Here is a 22,048-nt window from a genome sequence, read left to right as displayed (position 1 = left end):
CTTGAACTTGTGATCCTCCTGCAACAGCTTCCCTATGCCTGTGATTACAGGGCTTGGTTTAGAAAATGATTTGTGCATTTGTGTGAAAGTTGGGTGAGGAGCATATGGCTTTGGAGGCCATCACTTTCTTTCTTTCTGAACTACTATAGAGTGAGTTACATGGCCCTTTATCCCTAAATACTTTAATATACACTTCTCAAGAATAGGAATCTTTTAATTTAGTAACTGTAAAGTTCTCAATAAACTTAACACTGATAGTTTTACCTAATTTTACCGTTCACATTCTAATTTTGTCAATTGATCCATCCCCCCTCCACTACAGGATCCAGTCTAGGATTATGTTTTGTGTTTACTCATCATTATTTTTATTGAATCTGAAACATTTATTTTGTCTTTCTATTTTTGGGTTTTTCTGATATTTCCTCATGAGTAGACTTAGGTTGGGAATGTCTGCGTGAGTACTGCATAAGTGAAGAAATCTCCTTCTCCTGGTATATGACGCACTTTATTGGTGATGATAATTTTGACCCCATCTAGTGAAAGGATTGACTAATTTTATCATGCATAGTTACCACTAGTTTTCCTTTCAGCACATAAGCAATTTGTGGGGAGACATTTTAAGACTAGGCAAATATTTTACTCAATAAAATTTCCCCTTAGGTTTAGCACTCTGTAATGATTCCTACCTTTTTTGCTATATGTCTGCAAAGTGACGATTTTCCAACTCCAATATTTTTTCGTTTTCTTTTCCTGTTCTGCTGTTCTCTCTTTCTCTCTTTTTTTCCTCTTGAAGCACTGGAGATTGAACCCAGAAGCACTATAACTACTGAGATACATTACCAGCCTTTTTAATGTTTTGAGACAGGGTCTCACTAAGTTGTCAAGGCTGGTCTCAAACTTGAGATTCTCCTGCCTCAGGCTCTAGAAGAGTTGGGATTATTATAGGTGAGTACTCCTATACCCAGCCAGTGTTTTTTCTGTTTATCACTTGGCATTCAGTATTCTGCCTTAAAAATAACCCTCTCTTCTCATCTGTTATCTATCTCATGGTTATTGATGCAGAATTACATATTTCTACTTTTCAAATAGATTATGAAATTATTGCATTTGCTAATTATCATAGTGCTCACACTATTCCTTATTTAACCAGTGGGGGCCGCTTAAAGCAGGTTCCTGTGTTGGCAACATGCTTTTTTTTTTTTTTCCTGGCATTTTCATACTTTCTGGTGTAACAAGGTGTTCTAGGCTTATCTTTCCCTGCTCTAGCCCTGGAGTCATCCACTTCTCCATGAAACCCAGATTCCTTTTATGTAGGAAGTGATACCAGAGACCAGAATATAAATATACTGAGGCTGTCTTTTAGCTCTTTCAGTGGATAGGATCTAGGAAATATATGTATGTATATGTACAAAAAATGTACATATTTTTATGTGCACACACACACTTACATGTGCATGTATTTATGCGTGTATACTTTAGAAATCAGGAGTTTGCAAAGTTGGCCCCAGTTTTAGTTCATTCCCACAGGGTCTTTCTTGCTCTCCTCCATTCTATATTTGTATGTCCTTCCCTCCACAGTAAGCACCCTGGCTTCCAACATCATCAACATCTTTATTCATTTACTCAGTCCCATGATGCATATAAAATAGTTTTTATTTGCTTTTCCTATACTTCCCCAAGAAATAAACCTACAAAAAAAATCTCAGGAAAAAAAATTCAGGGCTTGCTTATAGTTTTTACCAATATCTGCTGAAAACTGAGAAATGAAGAATATTGTGTTCACTGTTTTTTCTTCTCCCTGTACTGGGGATTGAACTCAGGGTCTTAAACATGCTAGGTAAGTGCTCTACCACTGAGCTATATCTCTAGCCTTTTTAAATTTTATTTCAAGTCAGGTCTCACTAAGTGGTCCAGATTGGCCTTTAAGTTGTGATCCTTCTAATTTAGCCTCCCGAGTAGCTGGGATTATAGGCATATGACACTGTGCCTGACTTCATTTCTTTTTTTAAATCAGTGAAATTTCACATCTTTTCATTTTTAAATCATTGATTTTTTTAAAAATAGTTCTTATATGTTAGGGATATTAGCCCTTTATCTTTTTTGGCGAGGGTGGGTACTGGGGATTGAACTCAGGGTCATTCGACCACTGAGCCATATCTGCAGCTCTAGCCCTTTGAGATAAATTTTGTATTTTTTTGTTTTTACTTTATGATTTTTTTTTCCTGTGTAACAAAGTTTTCCTTTGTTCCTTTCTTTCTCTTTTTTGTGATAACGGATTGAACCCAGGGCTCACCCTTGCTAGATTGTATTACTTATCTACATGCTCAGCCCTTTTTGAATTTTTAAAAATTTTGAGATGGGATTTCACTAAGTTGTTGAGACTGACCTTAAACTTGTGATTCTCCTGCCCTCAGCTTCCCAAGTGGGATTATAAGTATGTACTACCATATACTGCTTAGTCAAATTTACCAGTCTTTTATTGCACCTGGAATTATAATGTTAGTTTGAAAGTTTTTTTCTACCTCCAGATAAAGGAAGAATTTGTGTTTTTTTTCTGATAACTTGTGTTTTTCAGTTTTTTACATTTCAGTCTTTGATTTGGAGTTTATTCTTGTGTAAAATGCAAAGATGGATATAATTGTATTATTTCTCCAAATGGCTGTCTAATTGCCTGAACATAATTATTTGTAGGGATATAGCTCAATGGTAGAGTGCTTGCCTGGCATGCCTGAGCCTTGGCTTCTATCCTTAGTGCCTCAAAAAACAAAACACATTTGTCCCATTGATTTGATGTGCCATCTTCATCAGATTTTCAGTGTAATCACAGTATTTTTAACTTTATAGGTTGAAAAACTTTTGGAAAGTCATTAGATCAAATAAGATACAACCACATATAAAGTATTCAGTAAGGAGAACTTCCTGAGTTATAGGTGATAATTTGCTTCAGGGTTGTTTTTAGAAAAGAAATGGCACAGACACATATTTATATATAATAGCTTTATTGAGGTGTATTTTAACATATCATAAAATTTACCCATTTTAAGTATAAAACTCAGTGATTTTTAGTAAACTTACAGAGTTGTGCAGTCATCACCACAATCCAGTTTTAGAAGATTTCTATCACCCCAGAAAGATCCCTTGTGCCTTTTTGCAGTCCCACTCTCACCCTAGGCAACAATTTATCTGCTTTTCATTTCTGTGGGTTTGCCTTCTCTGGACATTTCAAATAAATGGAATTATATAAATAATTTATTTTTTTAAATCTGGCTTTTACTTAACATATTATTTTAATGTTATCTATATAATTGCATGTAGTTGATTACATTTTTTGGATGGATAGGATTCTATCGTTTGCTTATATTACATTTTATTATTAATTATTATCATTAATATGGTTATGTTACATTTTATTATTTATTTGCCATCTGGATATTTGGATTATTTCTACTCTAGGGCTATCATAAATAATACTGTTATGAAATTCCTTGCAAGCCTTTATGTATCCTTTGTTTTTATTTCATTGGGGAGAATCTACAAGTGAAATGCCTGGGTTGCACTATAAACTTATGTTCAACTTTTTGAGTAATTGGTGAACAATTTTCCAAAGTGTCTGTTTAATTTTACATTTACATGTTACATAACTTAGAAACTGCTTAGTTTCTCTAAATCCTTATTGTTTTCATTAACTTTTTCATTGCTGGGACCAAAATACTTGACAAGAACAATTTAGAGGAGAAAAACTTGATTTTTCCTTCACGGTTTCAGAGGTTCAGTCCATGGTCAGCCAACTCCATAGCTCTGGGCCCAAGAAGAGACAGAATATCATGGTGGAAGGGTGTGGTGGAGGAAAGCAGCTCAGGAAGTAGAGAGAGAGAGAGAGCTTCACTCATCAGGGATAAAATATAAACCCGAGAGTCATGATCCCAGTGACCTACCTCCTTCTGCCACATCCTTCCTGCCCAGTAGCCACCCAGTTAATCTATATCAGTGGATTAATCCACTGATTAGGTTATACTCTCATAGTCCAACCATTTCATCCCTGAACATTCCTGTATCTGTCTCACACGTGAGTTTTTGGGGCACCTCATATCTAATCATAACACTTTTCCACATTGGCTGTTGTATCTTTTTGATTATATTTTATAGTCATTTTAGTGAGTGTGAAGTGATATCTCACTTTGGTTTTGAGTTACATTTCCTTATTGACTAATGATGTCAAGCACCTTTTCATGTTTATTAGTGATTCATACATCTATTTTCTTTGGTGAAATTTCTATTTATGTTTTTTCCTCACTTAAAATTTGGATTGTGTGTCTTTTTATTACTTTATTATTTTTTCTCTTTTTGTACTGGAAATTGAACTGTTGTGTGTTTTTTAATTTTTTCAAATATTTTTGAAATTTAATAATTTTTTCTTAGTAAGAAAAATAATTTTTTCTTACTAAGTTGCTTAGGGCCTCAATAAGTTGCTGAAGCTGGCTTTGAACTTGGAATCCTTCTACCTCAGCTTCCTGAGTCACTAGGCTCTCAGATATGTGCCACTGTCCATCTTATTATCAAATTATTAAGAATTTTTAGCCAGGCACAGTTGACTGCACCTATAATCCCAGATATTCAGCAGGGTGAGGTGGGAGGATTACTTGAGCCCTGGAGTTGAGACTAGCCTGGCTATCATAGGGAGATCCTGTATAAAAGTTAAAAAAAAAAAAGTTTATATTTATTATGATTTGTAAATACTTTTTTCCCCAATTTTTCTCTGTGGCTTAACTTTTCATTTTCTCAGTGGTGCCTTTTGAAGCACAGGTTTTTTTTTTTTTTTTAATGGTACAGGGAATTGTACCCAGGGCCACTCTACTGCTGAGCTACATCCCCATTCCTTTTTAATCTTTTAATTTTGAGACAGGGTCTCACTGATTTGCTGAGGCTGGCCTCCAAGTTGTGATCATCCTGTCTTGGCCTCACGAATCTCTGGGATTGTAGGTGTGTACCACCATGCCTAGGAAAGCACAGGTTTTTCTTTTCATCAAGTTCAATTTATTTGTTTTTTTTCTTTAATGGGTCATGGTTTTGGTGTCATATTTTAGAAAAGAAAGATATTAAAACTACTTTTCTCCTTATAAAATTTGATTTCTTTTATACCCAGAACTAATTTAGTGATTAGACCCATTCATCATGTGAGTGTTGCTGAAATGCGTGAAGACTTGCTTCTCAGACTTACTTGCCTCTTATTGGTGGTTCTGTTTTCCAACCTCCTTTGGGCAACTGGCAGGCTTTGGGGCCTGACCACTTGGGTTTGACTTTTTTATTTCATCCCTTCTCAGCGTAGTGACCTTGGGAAAGTGGCTTACTTTGTCACTGCCTCAGTTTCCTGCTTGATAATAGTACTCAGAGTACATCTATAAAGTGTACAGAAGATGCCTAGAGCAGAGTAAGGACCCAACAAATTAGCCATTATTAGGAGACCAATTCTCAGTGCTCTTTGGGATGGGTTTGTAGAATCATTTGCGGGAGTTTTGCATGCCTTTTCTAGAGTGACATGTTGTGCCTGGGGTTAGAGCAGCTGGGTGATAAGCCTTGCACTTAGCCTTCCTTGACACTTTTAAAGCTGATTGTTCTTTAAAATCACTTTCATTAAAATGAAGCAATGTGGGTTGATGTGTGGAATCACAAAACTCTTCATCAGATTTAAAAATAGCTCAAGCTCTATTAACACATAGAAAATGAATAATCTATTAAGGACTGTTGCCAAGGCAAAAATTAGGCAGTAAATTTAGGCAAGCCAAGAACAGGATGCACACTGTCTGTGTGTTTGATAAATACATCTCTCTCTGCCTTTGGGGTGGTTTTTTTTTTTTTTTTTTCTTTTACAAGGCCAGAGATCTGATTAGGGAACTTGCAATTCAAAGAATTCCTGCTTTGCTCCCATTAGAAATAGTCTCAGCTTTTTTCTGGTTTTCATTTACAGAAGGAGATAATGATATTTGAGACTTACCTGCTTTTAAAAAAATATTTTTTTAGTTGTATCCCTGCTATTTATTTATTTATTTTCATGTGGTGCTGAGGATTGAAACCAGTGCCTCACACATGCAAGGCAAGTGTTCAACCAGTGAGTGACAGCCCCAGCCTGAGACTTACCTACTTTTAAAAGGGATTCGTGATCTGATATGTTCACTAGTGTAAAAAATATATAAAAGCCAAACATAGTGACACATCATAGTCTACTCAGGAGGCTGGGAAAGGAGGATCACTTGAGTGTACAAGTTCAACATCAGCCTGGGCAACATAGTAAAACCACGTCTCAAAAAAGGGAAAGAAAGAAAAACATGTAAAGAACTCTTAAAACTTGACAATAAAAAGACAATTTAAAAATAGACAAAGGAGGGGCTGAGGTTGTGGCTCAGTGGTAGAGTGCTTGCCTAGCATGTGCAAGGCCCTGGGTTCAATCCTCAGCACCACATAAAAATAAATAAATAAAATAAAGATATTAAAAAAAATAGACAAAGGAATTAAATAGATATTTCTCCAAAGAAGGTATACAAATGTCAAGTGGACACATTGAAAAATGTTCAACAGCATTGGTCAACACATGATACAAGTCAAAACCGTGACAATATCACTTCACACTAGGATGGCTGTAATTTTTTTTTTAAGGAAGTTAATAAGTGTTGGTGGAAGTGGAAAACCTTTTATATATATACATTGTTACTAGGAGCATTGCGACAACTGTGGAACATGGTTTGGTGGTCCTTAAAAATCTAGACATAGGGTCGAGAGTATAGGTCAGTGGTAGAACATATGCTTAGCATGCTCAAGGGCCTGGGTTCAATTGCCAGCACCAAAATAGAAGAGGAAAAGAAGAAATTTAAATAGAGAATTACCATGTGACCTAGCAGTTCCACTCCTGGGTGTGAGCCTGAAGAACTTGAAAATATTTGTCAATGCAAATAGTTGTACACATGTGTTCATAGCAGCACTATTTATAATAGCCAAAAGGTGCAATATCCCAAATGCCCATTTGGGATGAATTTACAAACAAATAGTGGTATATACGTAACACTAGCATATTATTCAACCCTGGAAAGAAATGAAATACTTTCACATAGTTACAATGTAGATCTACCTGGAAAACATCATGCTAAATAAAAGAAGCTAGTCACAAAGATCACATATTGTATGATTCCACCTCCCCCCCACCGGCTTTTTTTGCTATATTCAGAATAGGCAAATCCAGAGAGACAGAAAGCAAATTAGTGGTTACTGGAGATGGGGAATGGAGAGGGATTATTTACTTAGTGGATACAGAATGTTTTGATGGGTGATGAAAAGGTTTTTATTTATTTGAAACTAAAGAAGAACTGGCGGTTGTATAACATTGTGAATTTTTTGAACACTACTCAATTATACACTTTAAAGTGGTTAATTGGTTGTTAAACAAATTGTACCTCAGTAAAAAAAACAAAAGATACATGAGGTGTACTTGTCTTTTCTGTTTCCTAGAGGCAAAGTTATTAAAGGACAGGGAATGACAATGCCAGGAAAAGATGACCATGTTTGGTGTGCCAATTCCATTATCTAAATATTTCTCCAAATTAATTTTTCACTCATCTTTTTGACTGGTAGAATTTATTCTTTTTTTTTTTTTTGTGGTGTAAGGCATCAAACCTAGGGTCTCAATCTACCACTGAGCTATGTCCTGAGCCCTCAGAATTTATTTTCAGTACAAAGTATTATACATGAAAATACTGTAATATCTGCTAAAAGATGAAATAGTCCTTTTTTTTTCCTAATAAAAAGTATGTTACTTTTTGGAGGCATCCATTAAAAAAGTCCACTTGCTCTGATACTAATAAAGCTGGTAAGGACCAAAAGATATTCTTAAACCTACATTTAGATGGTGTTTTGTTTTTCCTGGGCCAAGCCAATTTATCAGGCTAGTGTTTCCTTATTTATTTAGGGTGCTGGGAACTGAACTGAGGGCCTTGCACACACACTAAGTAACAATCTACCATGGAGCAACATGTCTAGTCCCTGAGTACTTTTTTCTCTCCAGTACTGGGGATTGGACTTGGGTGCTCTACCCCTGAGTTACACCCCACCCTAGCCATTCCTATTTTTTCTTTTAGGGTGGGGTCTTGCTAAGTTTCTGAGGCTGGCCTGGCAAATGTGATCCATCTGCCATAACCTGCCAAGTAGCTGTGATTACAGGTGTTTACCACCACATCTGGCTCTGAAGTACTTTTTTATTGAGGTGAAATTCACATAACATTGAATTAACCATTTTAAAGTAAACAGTTCAGTGGCGTTTAGTACATTTATGTTGTGTAACTATTAGCTCTGTATTGTTCCATAGCATTTTTATCACCTCAAAAGGAAATCCCATATCTGTTAAGCATTTGCTCCCTAATCACCTGGTCTCTAGAAACCACCCATTTGTGTCCTGTCTCTGTGTATACCTCACGTAGATATTTCATATAAATGGAGTAATACAACATGTGTTCTTTTATGCCTGGCTTCTTTCATTTAACATCACATTTTCAAGGTTTATTCATATTGTAGCATGTATCAGTACTTCACTCCTATTTATAGCTGAATAATAATCTATTATAAACAATTTGTGTATCCATTAATTTGCTGATGTACATTTGGACTGTTTCCCACTTTTAGCCACGTGAATAGAGCTTCTGGGAACATGCTTGTACGTGTGTTTGAGTTTCTTTTTCATTTCTTTTTGGGCACATAACTAGGAGTAGAATTGCTGGGTCATGTGGTAACTATGAACTTTTTGAGTAACTGCCAAAGTGTTTTTCACAGTGGCTGAATCATTTTCCCTTTCTTGCATTGTATTTGGGTTTCAATTTCTGCACATCCTTGCCAGCAGTTGTTTTTTTTCCCCATTATTTTGAGTGTAGCCAGCCTAGTTGGTATGAATTGGTACCTCATTGTGGTTTTGATTTGCATTTTCCTAAATGACTAGTGATGTTGAACATCTTCATGTGCTTTTTAGCTATTTGTAATATGTATTTATTTATCTATATTGTTACTTTCTTAAGAGCATCTGTTGATGCACAGTTTTTTCTTAAAATGTTTATTTTTTTAGTTGTAGTTGAGCACAATACCTTTATTTTATTTATTTTTATGTGGTACTGAGGATCAAAACTAGGGAGGCAAGTGCTCTACCACTGAGCCATAACCCCAACCCTGATGCACATTTTAATTTTGATGAAGTCAAATTTATCTCTTTTGTTGTATTGGCAAATTCAATGTTATAAAAATTTAGTTTTATTTTTTTCCTAAGAGAAACTTTAGCTTTACTAATTTTAGGTCATTGATCCATTTTGAATTAATTTTTCTGTATAGTAGGGGTCTACTTTCACTCTTTTCCATGTGGATATTCACTTGTCCAAGCATCATTTGTTAAAGAGACTGTTCTTTCCCCATCGAATGGTCTTGCCACCTTATTGAAAATGAGTTGGTCATATTTGTATGGGTTTATTTCTGAGGTCTCAATTCTGTTCTAGCCATTTATTTTTTAATTTTTTCTTTGAGGTATTGGGGATTGAACCCAGTGGTGCTTTTACCACTGAGCCACATCCCTACCCCTGTTATTAATTTTTTTTCTAAAAATTTTTTAATATGGACACAATATCTTTATTTTATTTATTTTTATGTGGTGCTGAGGATTGAACCCGGTGCCTCACATGTGTGAGGCAAGCACTGTGTTGCTGAGCTATAACCCCAGCCCTCCTAGCCCTTTTATTTTGAGACCGTCTTACTCTATTGCTGGGGCTGGCCTTGAATGTACCTCAGCCTCCTGAGTAACTGGGATTCCAGGTGTGTGCCACTACATCTGGCACCATTTACTTTTGTATAAGCTGAATTTCTTGTTTTTATCCCTATGATTATAGGATCGTGGGGTTGATAGCTCCATTTTCCAGAATTCCAAGAAACTTCACCTAACTATTGGGATGTTGGTGCTTTTGAGTGAGCAAGAGATCCAGCAGACATGTGAGATGCTACAGCGCTGTAAGGAGGAGTTTATTAAGTGAGTTATCTGCAAGAGTGGGGAAGGGTGGTAAACCTGGGTTGGCTTCTTTTTGGTATCACAGACTTGTTTTTGGACTAGATGACATAGGAACAAGGTTTGTCAGCTCACTCATTTGTGGCACTTAACATTGGACTATCTCCACAATGAGACATTACTACAAACTTAATGGCTTGAAAGCACACAAATTTATTATCTGTGTGTCAGAAAACCTTTCTGAGTTTCACTGGGCTGAAGTGATGGTGTTGGCAGGGTTGTAGTTCTTTCTGGAGACTGTAGGTAATAATCTATTTCTTTGCCTTTAAAGGTCAGCTTCCAGAGGCTGCCCGCCATCCTTGGCTAGTGGTCCCTTTTTTTCATCTTCAACTTCAGTAGCATTGCATCTCTCTGACCCTTCTGTTGTCAAATCTCTCTCTGTGGCCACAGCAGGTTGTTGGCTTTAAGAATTCGTGTAATTTGATGAAACCCACCTAGGTAATCCAGGCTGATCACCCATATCAAGCTCCATAGCCTAAATCACACCTGTAAAATATTTATGGTAGTATATTTACAAATTACAGAGAATAGATGTGGGCATCTGTGGAGGGCTGTTATTCTGCCTACCACATTAGCTCAAACAGTACAGTAGCATTCTCTAGAAAAGTCTTTACTGTACTTCAGAACACTTTCTTTTCTTCCTTTTTTTCCCCCCTTGAAATCAGGATTGAATCCAGGGGTGCTGTATCACTAAGCTACATCCCCAGTCTTGTATTTTTTGTTTAGAGATAGAATCTTGGTAAGTTGCTGAGGCTGACTTGAAACTTGCTGTCCTCCTGCCTCAGCCTCCCTAGAATTATAAGTGTGTGGAACCATGCCTGGCTTCTTTTTATTATTTTTGAGACATATGTCTTATTGTGTTACCTAAAATGGCCTCAAACTCCCAAACCTCAAACCTCCTTTCTGAGCCTCCCGAGTAGCTGAAATTGTAGGTATGCACCACTGTGCCTGGCTCCTCAGTAGGTCCCCCCCTTTTCTTTTTTTAAAATATTTTTATTTTTTAGTTTTAGTTATACGATGACAGTAGAATGTATTTTGGCAGAATATACATTCATAATTAGGTTCTATATAGATTTCCACTCTTTTGGTCCTACATGTGGAGTTATCCTAGTTGTATATACAAATACAAGACTAGGACAGTTATGTCCAGTTAAGTCTACTTTCCTGTTCCCCTCCCCACTCCCTTTCCTTTATCTCCCTTTGGCTAGTCCAGTGGATTTCTGTTATTCCCGTCTCTTACATCTCTTGTTTTTGTTAGCATCCACAAATCAGAGAGAACATTCACCCTTTGGTTTTTTGGGATTGGCTTATTTCACTTAGCATGACATTTTCCAGTTCTATCCATTTACCAGCAAATGCTATAATTTCATTCTTTTTATGGCTGAGTAATATTCCATTGTGTATATATACCACATTTTTTTTTTTAAATCTATTCATTCGTTGAAGGACACCTAGGTTATTCCCATAGCTTGGCTATTGTGAGTTGAGCTGCTATAAACATGGATATGGCTGTATCACTGTAGTATGCTGTTTTAAGTACTTTGGGTATAGACTGAAGAGTGGGATAACTGGGTCAAATGGTAGTTCTATTACAAGTTTTCTGAGGAATCTCCATACTGCTTTCCAGAGTGGTTACACCAATTTGCTGTCCCACCAACAATGTATGAGAGTACCTTTCTCCCCGTATCCTCTCCACACATTTTCTTCTCTTTCTATTTTTTGGGGGGTGGGGGAACCCAGGGGTGCTTAACCACTAAACCACATCTCCGGCTTTTTTTATTTTTCGTTTTGAGACAGGGTCTCACTAAGTTGCTTAGGGCCTCGCTAAGTTACTGAGGCTGACTTTGAACTTGAGATTCTTCTCTCCTCAGCCTCTCCACTCACTGGGATTACAGGCATGTGCCACCATGCCTGGCTTTCTTCCTTTTTTAAAAGATGGAATCTGGTTATGTTGCCCAGGTTGGCCACAAATTCCTGGGCTAAAGTGATCCTTTTGCTTCAGCCTTTGAAGTAGATCAGACTACAGGTGTGCACCACTGCTTCTGGTCATTTTTCGTTTTTTGAATTCCAAGTAATTTTATTTGAGTCAGTAAGGATATAAAATTGTTCAAGCAATTTCCTTTGATTCATGCAAAATTCTGGGGACAAAATTGTTCTTTTTCACACATGTGTAAAAATTTAATTTACACATGTATCTGATGTCACAGCTTTTTTTCAGAGAACATTCTCTTCCCCTCTCACTTCACTCCTTTTATTTAAGATGGAGGAAGAAGAGAAATTTGAAAGCTGACTTATTCAAGTAGATTTTAAAAATTTCATGATTATGTGCAGGTCACACACTTTTCTAACATGATCTTGTAGAAATGACTTAAACTGTCTTGTTCTTCACTCATGATAGACATGTCTGTTTTTTTCACTATTTTGCCTAAAATTCAAAATAATTTGGTGTTCATCATTAGGTGTTTGCAGTTGTACTTGTACAAAATAAAACTTTATGCTGTGTTTTGCAAAGCAGGACAGTTTTACCTGGTTGAAGTTCTAATACTTTAAAATATTCTCAGTTCAATTTTTTCTAAACTGAATTGAAAGCAGTTGTATTTTCTTGTCTGGCATTGGGATAATCCTACTAAGAAAAATATTAAAAGTAGATAAAATATTTTTTAGAGAGGAATTTGCTCTTCTTACCTTATGAAAATCAGGTCACAGGTTTTAATCACTGAAGGTTTATCCTAAGCTAGGTGAAGCTTTAGCTGAGTTTCTCCCTTTTGTATTTCTTAGCGCCTTTTGTGACTAAATGCCAAATCTGAGCCTTTAAGCATGTCAAAGTTGGTGTGCATGAGAATAAAGAGCAATCTTAATAGTTCCTAAGAATTTCTGACATGACAGGATAAAAACAGTAATTGTAGTTTTTCAAATTCAGCAAAGCTTTTGAAATAGGACAAAGTTACCCTGCCAAAAATCTGCGGTGCCTGCAAAAATTTGTTTGAAGATGCACTTTTCAAAAAGCTGGAAAGCTTTGAAACCAGAAAGTAAAATAAAGCAGCCGTCTCTAACACTCCTTTTCTACCTTCCCCCTGCCAAATGTACTTGTTTAAAAAGTGTATAGTACAAAATTATTCTGAGAAAGAAGATGAGAATTAGAATTGGTTGTGGGAATGTTTAGAAGTCTTGTTTCCCTAAATGGAAGAGATACCTCCTTGAAGATAAAAATATTTGCATTTCTCAAATTACTGGAGATGTTGAACATTTTTTCTTATATTTTTTGACCATTTATATTTCTTTTGTGAAGTTCCTTTGCCCATTTATTGATTGGGTTATTTTATTTTTATTTTTTTGCGTTATATTTTTTGAGTTCTTCATATTTTCTGGAGATGATCTTTATCTGAGGTACAGGAGGCAAAGATTTTTACCAATTCTGTAGGCTCTTTCTTCATGCTCTTGATTGTTTACTGTGAAGAAGCTTTTTAGTTTGATGCCACCCCATTTATTGATTATCAATTTCACTTCTTGCACTTTAGGAGTCTTATTAAAGAAGTCAGTTCCTGAGCCAGTGTGCTGGAGTACTGTGCCTACCTTTTCTTCTGTCCTTGATCCACTTTGAGCTGAGTTTTGTGCAGGGTTGAGATAGGGGTTAAATTTCATTCTACTACATATGGATTTCCAGTTTTGCCAGCATCATTTGTTGAAGAGGCTATCTTTTCTCCAATGTACATTATTGGTGCCTTTGTTTAGTATGAGGTAACTGTATTTTTGTGGGTTTGTCTCTGTGTCTTCTGTTCCATTCCAGTGGTCTTCTTGCCTGTTTTGGTGCCAATACCATGCTGGTTTTGTTACTGTAGCACTATTATATAATTTTAGGTTTTTGTTTTTTCACTAAGGATTGTTTGGCTATTCTGGGCCTCTTGTTTTTAGCAATTAGAGAAATGAAAATTAAAACTACACTGAGATTTCACTCGACTCCAGTCAGAATGACAATTATCAAGAATACAAACAGCAATAAATGTTGGCGAGGATGTGGGGAAAAAGGTACACTTTTTTTTTTGCTCGTGGGACTGCAAATTCATGCAGCAATTCTGGAAAGCAGTATGGAGATTCCTCAAAAAATCAGAAATGGAACCACCATTTGCATTTCTCAAATTACTGGAGATGTTCAACATTTTTTCGTAATTTTTTTTGCCATTTATATTTCTTTTGTGAAGCACCTGTTCAGTTCCTTTGCTCACTTATTGATTGGGTTATTTGATTTTTTTTAATGTTATATTTTTTGAGTTCTTCATATTTCCTGGTATACATCCAAAGGAGTTAAAAAATATCAACATACTACAGTGACGTAGTCACATCAATGTTTATAGCAGCTCAATTCACGATAGCTAAGCTATGGAACCAACCTAGGTGCCCTTCAACAGATGAATGGATAAAGAAAATGTGACATGTAAACACAGTGGAATATTACTCAGCCATAAAGAAGAATAACTTTATGGCATTTGCCAGCAATGATCTGGAGACTATCATGCTAAATGAAGTAAGCCAGTCCCAAAAAACCAAAGGTCGAATGTTTTCTCAAATAGGTGAAAGCTAACCCACAATAAGGGGGGACTGTGAGGGAAAGAATAGAAATGCAGTAGATTAGACAGTGGGGAATGGGGGGGGAAGGGAAGGGGTTAAGCAAAGGAAAGCCATTGGAATGAATCTGACTTAGTTTTCCCATGTACATATATGAAAACAACACAGTGAATCCCACCACCATGTACATCCATAATAATGGGACTCTAAATTGGGCTCCGGTACATGCCTTTAATCCCAGCGGCTCAGAAGGCTGAGACAGGAGGATTGTGAGTTCAAAGCCGGCCTCAGCAATGGTGAGGCACTAAGCAACTCAGTGAGACCCTGTCTCTAAATAAAATACAAAATAGGGCTGGGGATGTGGCTCAGTGGTCGCGTGTCCCTGAGTTCAATCCCTGGTACCAAAAAAAAAGATATATTCCATGCTTATATAATCATACCAAAATGAATTCATATATAACTAAAAAGAACCAATAAAAAATAAATAAAAAGTACTTTTATTAAAGCCCTGGTAAGTAAATAATTTCATCTGACTTTTTTCCCTTTATTCTTGCTCTTTGACCTTAATATTTTCACTTAGTATATTTAGAAAAAATATCAGTACATAATGCCATTTCTAAGCTGCACACTTTATAATGCAAAGATTCCCCAATTTAACTGTGAAAAGGAAAACATTGAAACTAAATAGACTAGTGCATAATTTGCTGGAGCTTAATATTATGGCATTTTAAATTGGAGTATTAAAATAAATGTGGCTTATATTGGAATTTGAGTACAACTACTGTGCTATCTAGGTATTTTAAAGAAATGGGTAGTTAGTTGTGTATGTTTAAATTCGGGGCAGTAGCTTTTAAATTTAAAGGATGCTATCTAAGCAGGAACAGGATTTTCATTTCAGTTGTTAGGCTAAGGGCTCATGTAGCTATATAGATTTTGAATGAATTATTCAGTGTTTAGCAAAGCTGAAGCTTTAAATGTGTCCCTTGTGACTTTTCTTTGTGAGCTGTGGGATGGAAACGGCACAGTAGCTCTGAGTATATAGCCTGACACATGTGTAGCACACTTCTTTTAGCTCCTTTGTCACCCTACTTGTGCCTAAGTGTTCTCTAATAGGCCTTGAGTCCAACCATATAAGTTTAAAAGGGACAAGAAAGAGGAGAAAAGAGAAGTTATATGAACAAATGTGAATTCATGATTATTATTTTTTAAACTATTTTTTAGTTGTCAGTGGACCTTTATTTATAGGCAGTGTTGAGAATTGAACCCAGTGCCTCACACATGCTAGGTAAGCCTCTATTACTGAGCCATAACCCCAGCCCTCCATTTTGTTTGCTTATTTTTATGTGGTGCTGAGGATCAAACCCAGTGTCTCACATGTGTGAGGCAAGAACTCTGCCACTGAGCCCCAGCCCCTTAATTCATGATTATTGCCTCAGGTGTCATTCAGTTGAAAACTTGAATAGTTTGGCCACAAGACAAAGAACATTCGTCAGGCAAACCATTGGGTTTCTCTCCTGCTCTTTCATGTTCTTGATATGTCTTAGGAGAAGGGTGCAAGAGTTTTTGGTTCTTCTCTAAAGCAGGAGGCTTTGGATCCTGCTTGTTTATAGTGAGGACATATACACAAAGGAATTGTTAAAGTCAAGGGAATGGGGATGTAGCTCAGGTGTCTAAAGACCTAGGTTCAGTTCCCAGCTAACTTCTTTTAGCTCCTAAAAACCAAAAACCAGCCAGTCAACCAACCAACCAGCAAAAATAGGTAAAATCAGAGAGATCAGAAACTGTAAGGATAGAATTGGTGGAAAATTCTACCTGAAAATCACGGTAAAGATAGTAATTATATTTACTCAAACTAAATTTAGTCTACTCAAACTAAATTTTAAAAAGAGACACACTGATTTTGTTATAGTTGTTACCAGATAAAAAGCAGTATAACAATTTTGTAGAACAGTTCAACTTCAGGGCTGCAGAAGCCCAGAGTACAGTTTACTGACCCAAAAAGAAAGAACTTGGAGGATTCAACAGAAAGGATTTGGATATTTTATTACTCAGGAGCTCTTAGCAGCAGGAGGCCAGTGTACAATGTGGGCTGCACACTTAACAGCAGGAGGAATAGATAGAGGACAGGTTGCGTGCCAGCTGAACATTTGGAACTCTTCAGAGTTCATGACTTTACTTCACACCCAAGGTTGTTCTGCTTTGATTCTCACCTAAAGATTGGAGACAAGGGAGGTGGTCAGCTGGAACTCCTGGAAATTGAAGATATAACATTAAATATAATATAATTAAAAACATTTTAGTGAGAAACTAAATGTTATGGTACTTTTTGGTGATCTAACTATGCAAGGTTAGAGTTTCAAAAACATAAGTGAAGCTGGAATCCCATGGCATGTGCTTGTGGTCTCAGATTTTCAGGAGGATTGCTTTTAGTCCTGGAGTTTAGGTCCAACAAGACTTTAGCTCTTAAAAAAAATGGTGTGTGTGTGTGTATTGCAATGGAGATGTACTGTATTATTGATGGTCTGAGATGAGCTTGGCTTGTGTTTTGAAGTACCCAGCTTCATACATATCTATAATCTCAGCTACTTGGAAGGCTGAGGTAGGAGGATTGCAAGTTTGAGGCCAGCCTCAGCAACTTAGTGAGACCTTGTCTCAAAATAAATAAAAAGGGATGGGAAGGTAGCTCAGTGGTAGGTGGCCCCTGGTTGAATCCCCAGTGCAAAAACAGAAACAAACAAACAAACAAAATCTGGTTACAGGATACAAATGATTAAGGCCATAAAATTTCTCTTAATAAGGTATCTGCCTATAATAGTTGAGTTATTTAATTTACTGAAAAAATTTCTGTCTCACAGTAACCTGGCCTTAAAGTTTCAAGTGAATCCTTACCCAAATTAGGACACATGGGCTGTAGAGAGCATCCCTATGTCCTGGATTCAGTATCAAGAGAACTTTTTAGTGTTTTGGAATTGTCTTTTGATGGATCCTAACATCCTTTTGTCTTTGAAGCTAGTACCACTTTCTTTTTTGAGTCGGGATCTCTGTGTTGTCCGTGGTAGCTTCAAACTTGCTATCTTCCTGCCTCAGCCTCCCAAGAAGCTGGGATTATAGGAGTGCACCTGTGCACATCCACTGCTCAATACACATTTTTTCCTATAAGTACATTCTTTTCAAAATTAACCAGATTGGGCTGGGGCTGGGGCTCAGTGGCAGAGTGCTTAACTTGCACATGTGAGGCACTGGGTTCGATCCTCAGCACCACATAAAAATAAATAAATAAAATAAAGGTATTAGGTTCATCTATAACTAAAAATAGTTTTAAAAAATTTACCAGATCACCTTCCCTCTTGATGGGAGAATTTTCATCTCATGTATTTATTAAGCACCTGTTTCATGGAAGGCATTATGCCAGGAATAGGGGGATACGCGGATGGACAAGATGGGGCCTAGCTTCCTGGGTCTTGGGGGGATGCTCTGAGGTGATTTTTAGTTAGGTTTCAGTTTGGCACAACAAGGACTTTTCTACTTGAATTAAATGCCTGTTTATGGAATCTGGGAAGAAAATAGAATGGTGGGGTTTTATATAACTTAAAATGAATACATGTTAATTTTTGGAAAACTAAAAATTATAAACAACAGTAAAACATCACTTTTATCTTACCATCTAGTAAGATTGTCTAGTAGCATCTGTTTTCGGGTGAAATGAAGTTTTCCAGGTGTGCTCCCGATGGTCCTTTGTTTCTAGAGCTCCTTTTTTTAGGGTCTCTCTGTTTTCTCTAGCCTTTTGCTTCATTTTTACTAGCCATTGGTGAACTTTATCTTGGAACCATTATTTTGTCAGGGATTGCAAATGGCTATTTCCCAATCATGTTATTCCTTCTGCATTTATTGGAATTCTTTTGTAAAGGAAAACTTTGGTCATCATCTCTGGTTGATTTTATAGCTGAATTCATAGAATATTTCCTAGAATGGGCTCCTAGAAATGGAATTGCTTTAGCAAAGGTTTTCTATTCTTGAAGGCTTTTCATAAATATTGCTGCACTGCTTCTAGAGATATGATGGCAGTTTACACACTCCCATGGTTACATGAGTAAAGGATTGTTTGTAAATTGGAGAACTCATGGAGAGAGATGCACCCCTAAGAGATGGGCCAACACAGTAAATGTCTCTGCCACTCAGAGCTGCCATCCCTTGGCCTTTTCCCTTGAAGAGTACTAACAAATGGAAATTGGGATAAATATAGGGGGATACTGGAAATGCTTTCCTGTGTTTTCCAGTTGTGTGCATTTATTTTGAAAGTAGAAGGACAATTAGATAATATCAATAGGAAAAAAGAGAGATTTTTATTGTAATATTGGACTTTATTAACTGTTTCAAAATATAATAGCCCTCTTAGCTGAAACATTTATAACTCTAATTTTTTTTTCAGTGACATTTCTGGGGGCAAACCCTTGGAAGTAGAGATGGCCGGAATAGAATACATGAATGATGATCCTGGCATGGTGGATGTTCTTTATGCCAAAGTCCATATGAAAGATGGCTCCAACAGGTATATTTCTGGAATATTTATTTATTTCAATTGAGAGGTACCTAAATGCATCCCTGGAAGTTCATTTGTTTTGACTCTTTCTTTTTAGGATCTAATGTACTATTTTCAGGAGTATTGCAATTCCTCCTCCTCCTCAGTAAGCTAACATCTTATATGTTATTTGAATAGTGTGTGTTGGTAGTAAGTCAAATTTTTGTGGAACTCAGGGCTTCCTTTGTTTTTTCCAGAATAATAGGCAGGAAGGATGGCCTTTTGGGATGGGCGTTTCAGATGTGACGCAATGCAGATGTAGTGAATACCAGCACAAAATGGGATGAAAGTTTTATTAGTATCACATGATTATTAAGATTAAATTAGTCTATAGAAAGTGTTTAAGACAGTGTTTAGTGCATACCAACATTATCAAAACATTGAAAAATGTTTACTATTGTTAATTTTTGTTATTATCACGTGTAGGTCCTTCCTATGAATTCTGTTTGAAATCCAGACTATTCTGACTAGCCTAGGCATCCACAGCTGTTTCCAAAGGCATCACAATATATTAGTTGATTTAAGGCCTTTGGTGAGCAGAGAAGCCCACCTTGAATTGGAAGTTTGTTTTTGTGTGGTCTTTTCAGTTAGGGGAGGGTAGAAAATGGTTCACATTGAACCGGAAATCCTCTGGAGAAAATCTAGGTAGGCTCCCAAATTTATTTGCTTTATTTAAAAAAAATTTTTTTTTAAATAAACTTTATAATTTATTGGTAGGTATAGGTAAAGAAACACAATTTTCTGAAACCAAAATTACAAACAGCTTACTGACATATGTACCTTAATCTGTTTGAGTGCAGACCCAAAATATGTCCTTCCCCAGCCCTACACTATGAAGTATAAACAAGGCTCTACCCTGTGACACAGAAGTTCTACTTAGTGTTGTTAATATTGAAAACTAAATATAATGGGCAAAGGCTTTCTATTTTTCTAAGGAATCACTGAGTTCCAGAAACAAATATAACCACAAATGGCTCTTTGCTAAGGTGCCTTAGTATGACAGTGTTTTTAGTGAATTTGTGTAGATCTACTCTGGCTTCCCAACTCCACATGAAACTGATTTTCCATACATAGTACATATGTGGGCAGATTGCTCTCTTCCTGAAAAACCCTTACTATCGCCACTGTGTCCTTTCTGGAAAATTTATGCAAATGCATATTTTCCAATTTTTAAAAAATTTTTTTTAGTTATACATGGACACAATATCTTTATTTTGTTTATTTATTTTTATGTGGTGTTGAGGATCGAATCCAGTGCCTCACACGTGAAAGGCCAGCACTCTACCGCTGAGCCACAACCCCAGCCCTCCAATTTTAATAATTACTATTTATCACTCTCTTATATGTCAGACCCATAATAAGTTTTTTATCACATTATTTTAAATCTTTTAACCATTTGATTTGTTAATTTGTAATTATTATATCTTCATATTACTTCATATTATAAGCATTTATTTTCTATTCCAGATTTTTATTTTGCATTTGCCTATTAGAAATTTTGAAAGCTGAAATATTTTTCAGTTTTGTTTAACTGAGTCACTCTCTTATCCTTTGGACTGACTTGATCTCTCAGTTTAAAGCCTGTGCACCTCTTCATCCTGAATTTGGTGATAAAATCACAGTGAGCATCATGGGCTTTTGTGTTATCATTTCATAGGTTAGGACATTTTGTAGCCTTTGAATCATTGTAGTAACATTCATTGCCCCCCATTTCAAATCAGTACAGAAAAACTCCAGTTTAGCTATTAGATTTTGACTAGTTTTCTTTGCTATACCCTTTTATTTTAGATTCAGTTTAGCATTTCCTTTAATATACTGACTCAGTTCTCTTTTAAATTGGGCCTTTTCCATTTTTAAGTGTTACCTAAAGATTGGTTTCTTTTTTTTTAAAGAAGTTTGTAACTCTCTATTCTCTGATTTTTTTCTTGTTTTATAAATTCTTACATTGAAATCTCCCCTCCTCACAAACTGAGTACTTCCAGAAGTGTTGATGCTCTCTCCCTAATCCCAAGAATCCATCATTGTATTCTGCTTTTCGTTAGCCAGCTACATGAAGCTTCCTTGTATATCTCCAAACCTGAGGATGTCTGTTGTTGCCAAAAGATGCTTCCAGTCTTTATCTTCCATAATATCTTGGCAGCATTTGTCACTATAGATCCTTTTTAAAATACTCTGTTTCCTTGACTTATCTGCTGTCATGCTTTTTTCTGGTACTCCTTTCAGTTCTCTATTTGGTGTCCATGTGTCTATCTTGGTTTTCTTCTCATCGCATTCTGTACTCCCTTCAGGACACATTTCTAGGTATTCTTGGTGGTTCAGAGCTTCCAGCTATTCTGTCTTTTGTGTGGTTCTATCTCAGAATCTCTTATAAGGTGAAGACAAATGTTGAGGCTGGAGTATCCATTTCTGCGATGGCTGGTGTTCCTTGTGGCGGTTGCCTAGTTGTTTCTCACCTCCTAGGCTTTTCCATAGACTGCAGTTTCAGAGAGTCAGTCCATGATTGGCGACTTCATAGCTTGCCTGAGGTGAGGCAGAACATGAGGACAGAAGGACACTGCGGAGGACAGCTGCTCAAGCCATGGCAACCAGGAAACAGTGAGATCGGTTTTTTGCTTTCTCCTATCTTCATTTGAATTGATAATCTCAAGTATCTCTTTTCTCAGTTTAGTTGAGGGAAGATGGGGAAAGTGGTATAAAATGGGTATAGAATCTATTTTTTGTGTGTGTTCTATGGTAGATTTTTCTTTTCCTGGATACCTGGCATGTGCCTGAAAGGCATGCTAATGACCCTACCTTAAAAAACAGAGCACATATTTTTTTTTCTTACT

At 36.5% G+C, this 22,048-nt stretch overlaps 1 protein-coding gene across 1 annotated transcript in view; it reads left to right on the top strand.

Annotated features, from left to right (window-relative positions):
- Nucleotides 1–22,048, top strand: part of Ascc1 (activating signal cointegrator 1 complex subunit 1) — a 95,553-nt gene that overhangs the window by 26,770 nt on the left and 46,735 nt on the right. The window contains exons 6-7 of the mRNA XM_026405799.2: nucleotides 9,906–10,042; nucleotides 19,071–19,190. Of these exons, the coding sequence (XP_026261584.1) occupies nucleotides 9,906–10,042; nucleotides 19,071–19,190 (257 nt within the window). The remainder of the gene's footprint in view (nucleotides 1–9,905; nucleotides 10,043–19,070; nucleotides 19,191–22,048) is intronic.

This window comes from Urocitellus parryii, chromosome 5 (genome assembly GCF_045843805.1).
Source record: "Urocitellus parryii isolate mUroPar1 chromosome 5, mUroPar1.hap1, whole genome shotgun sequence".
NCBI classification, from domain to species: Eukaryota; Metazoa; Chordata; class Mammalia; order Rodentia; family Sciuridae; genus Urocitellus; species Urocitellus parryii.
Note: the sequence above shows the minus strand (reverse complement) of the source record. Positions and strands in the feature narration are given on the sequence as shown.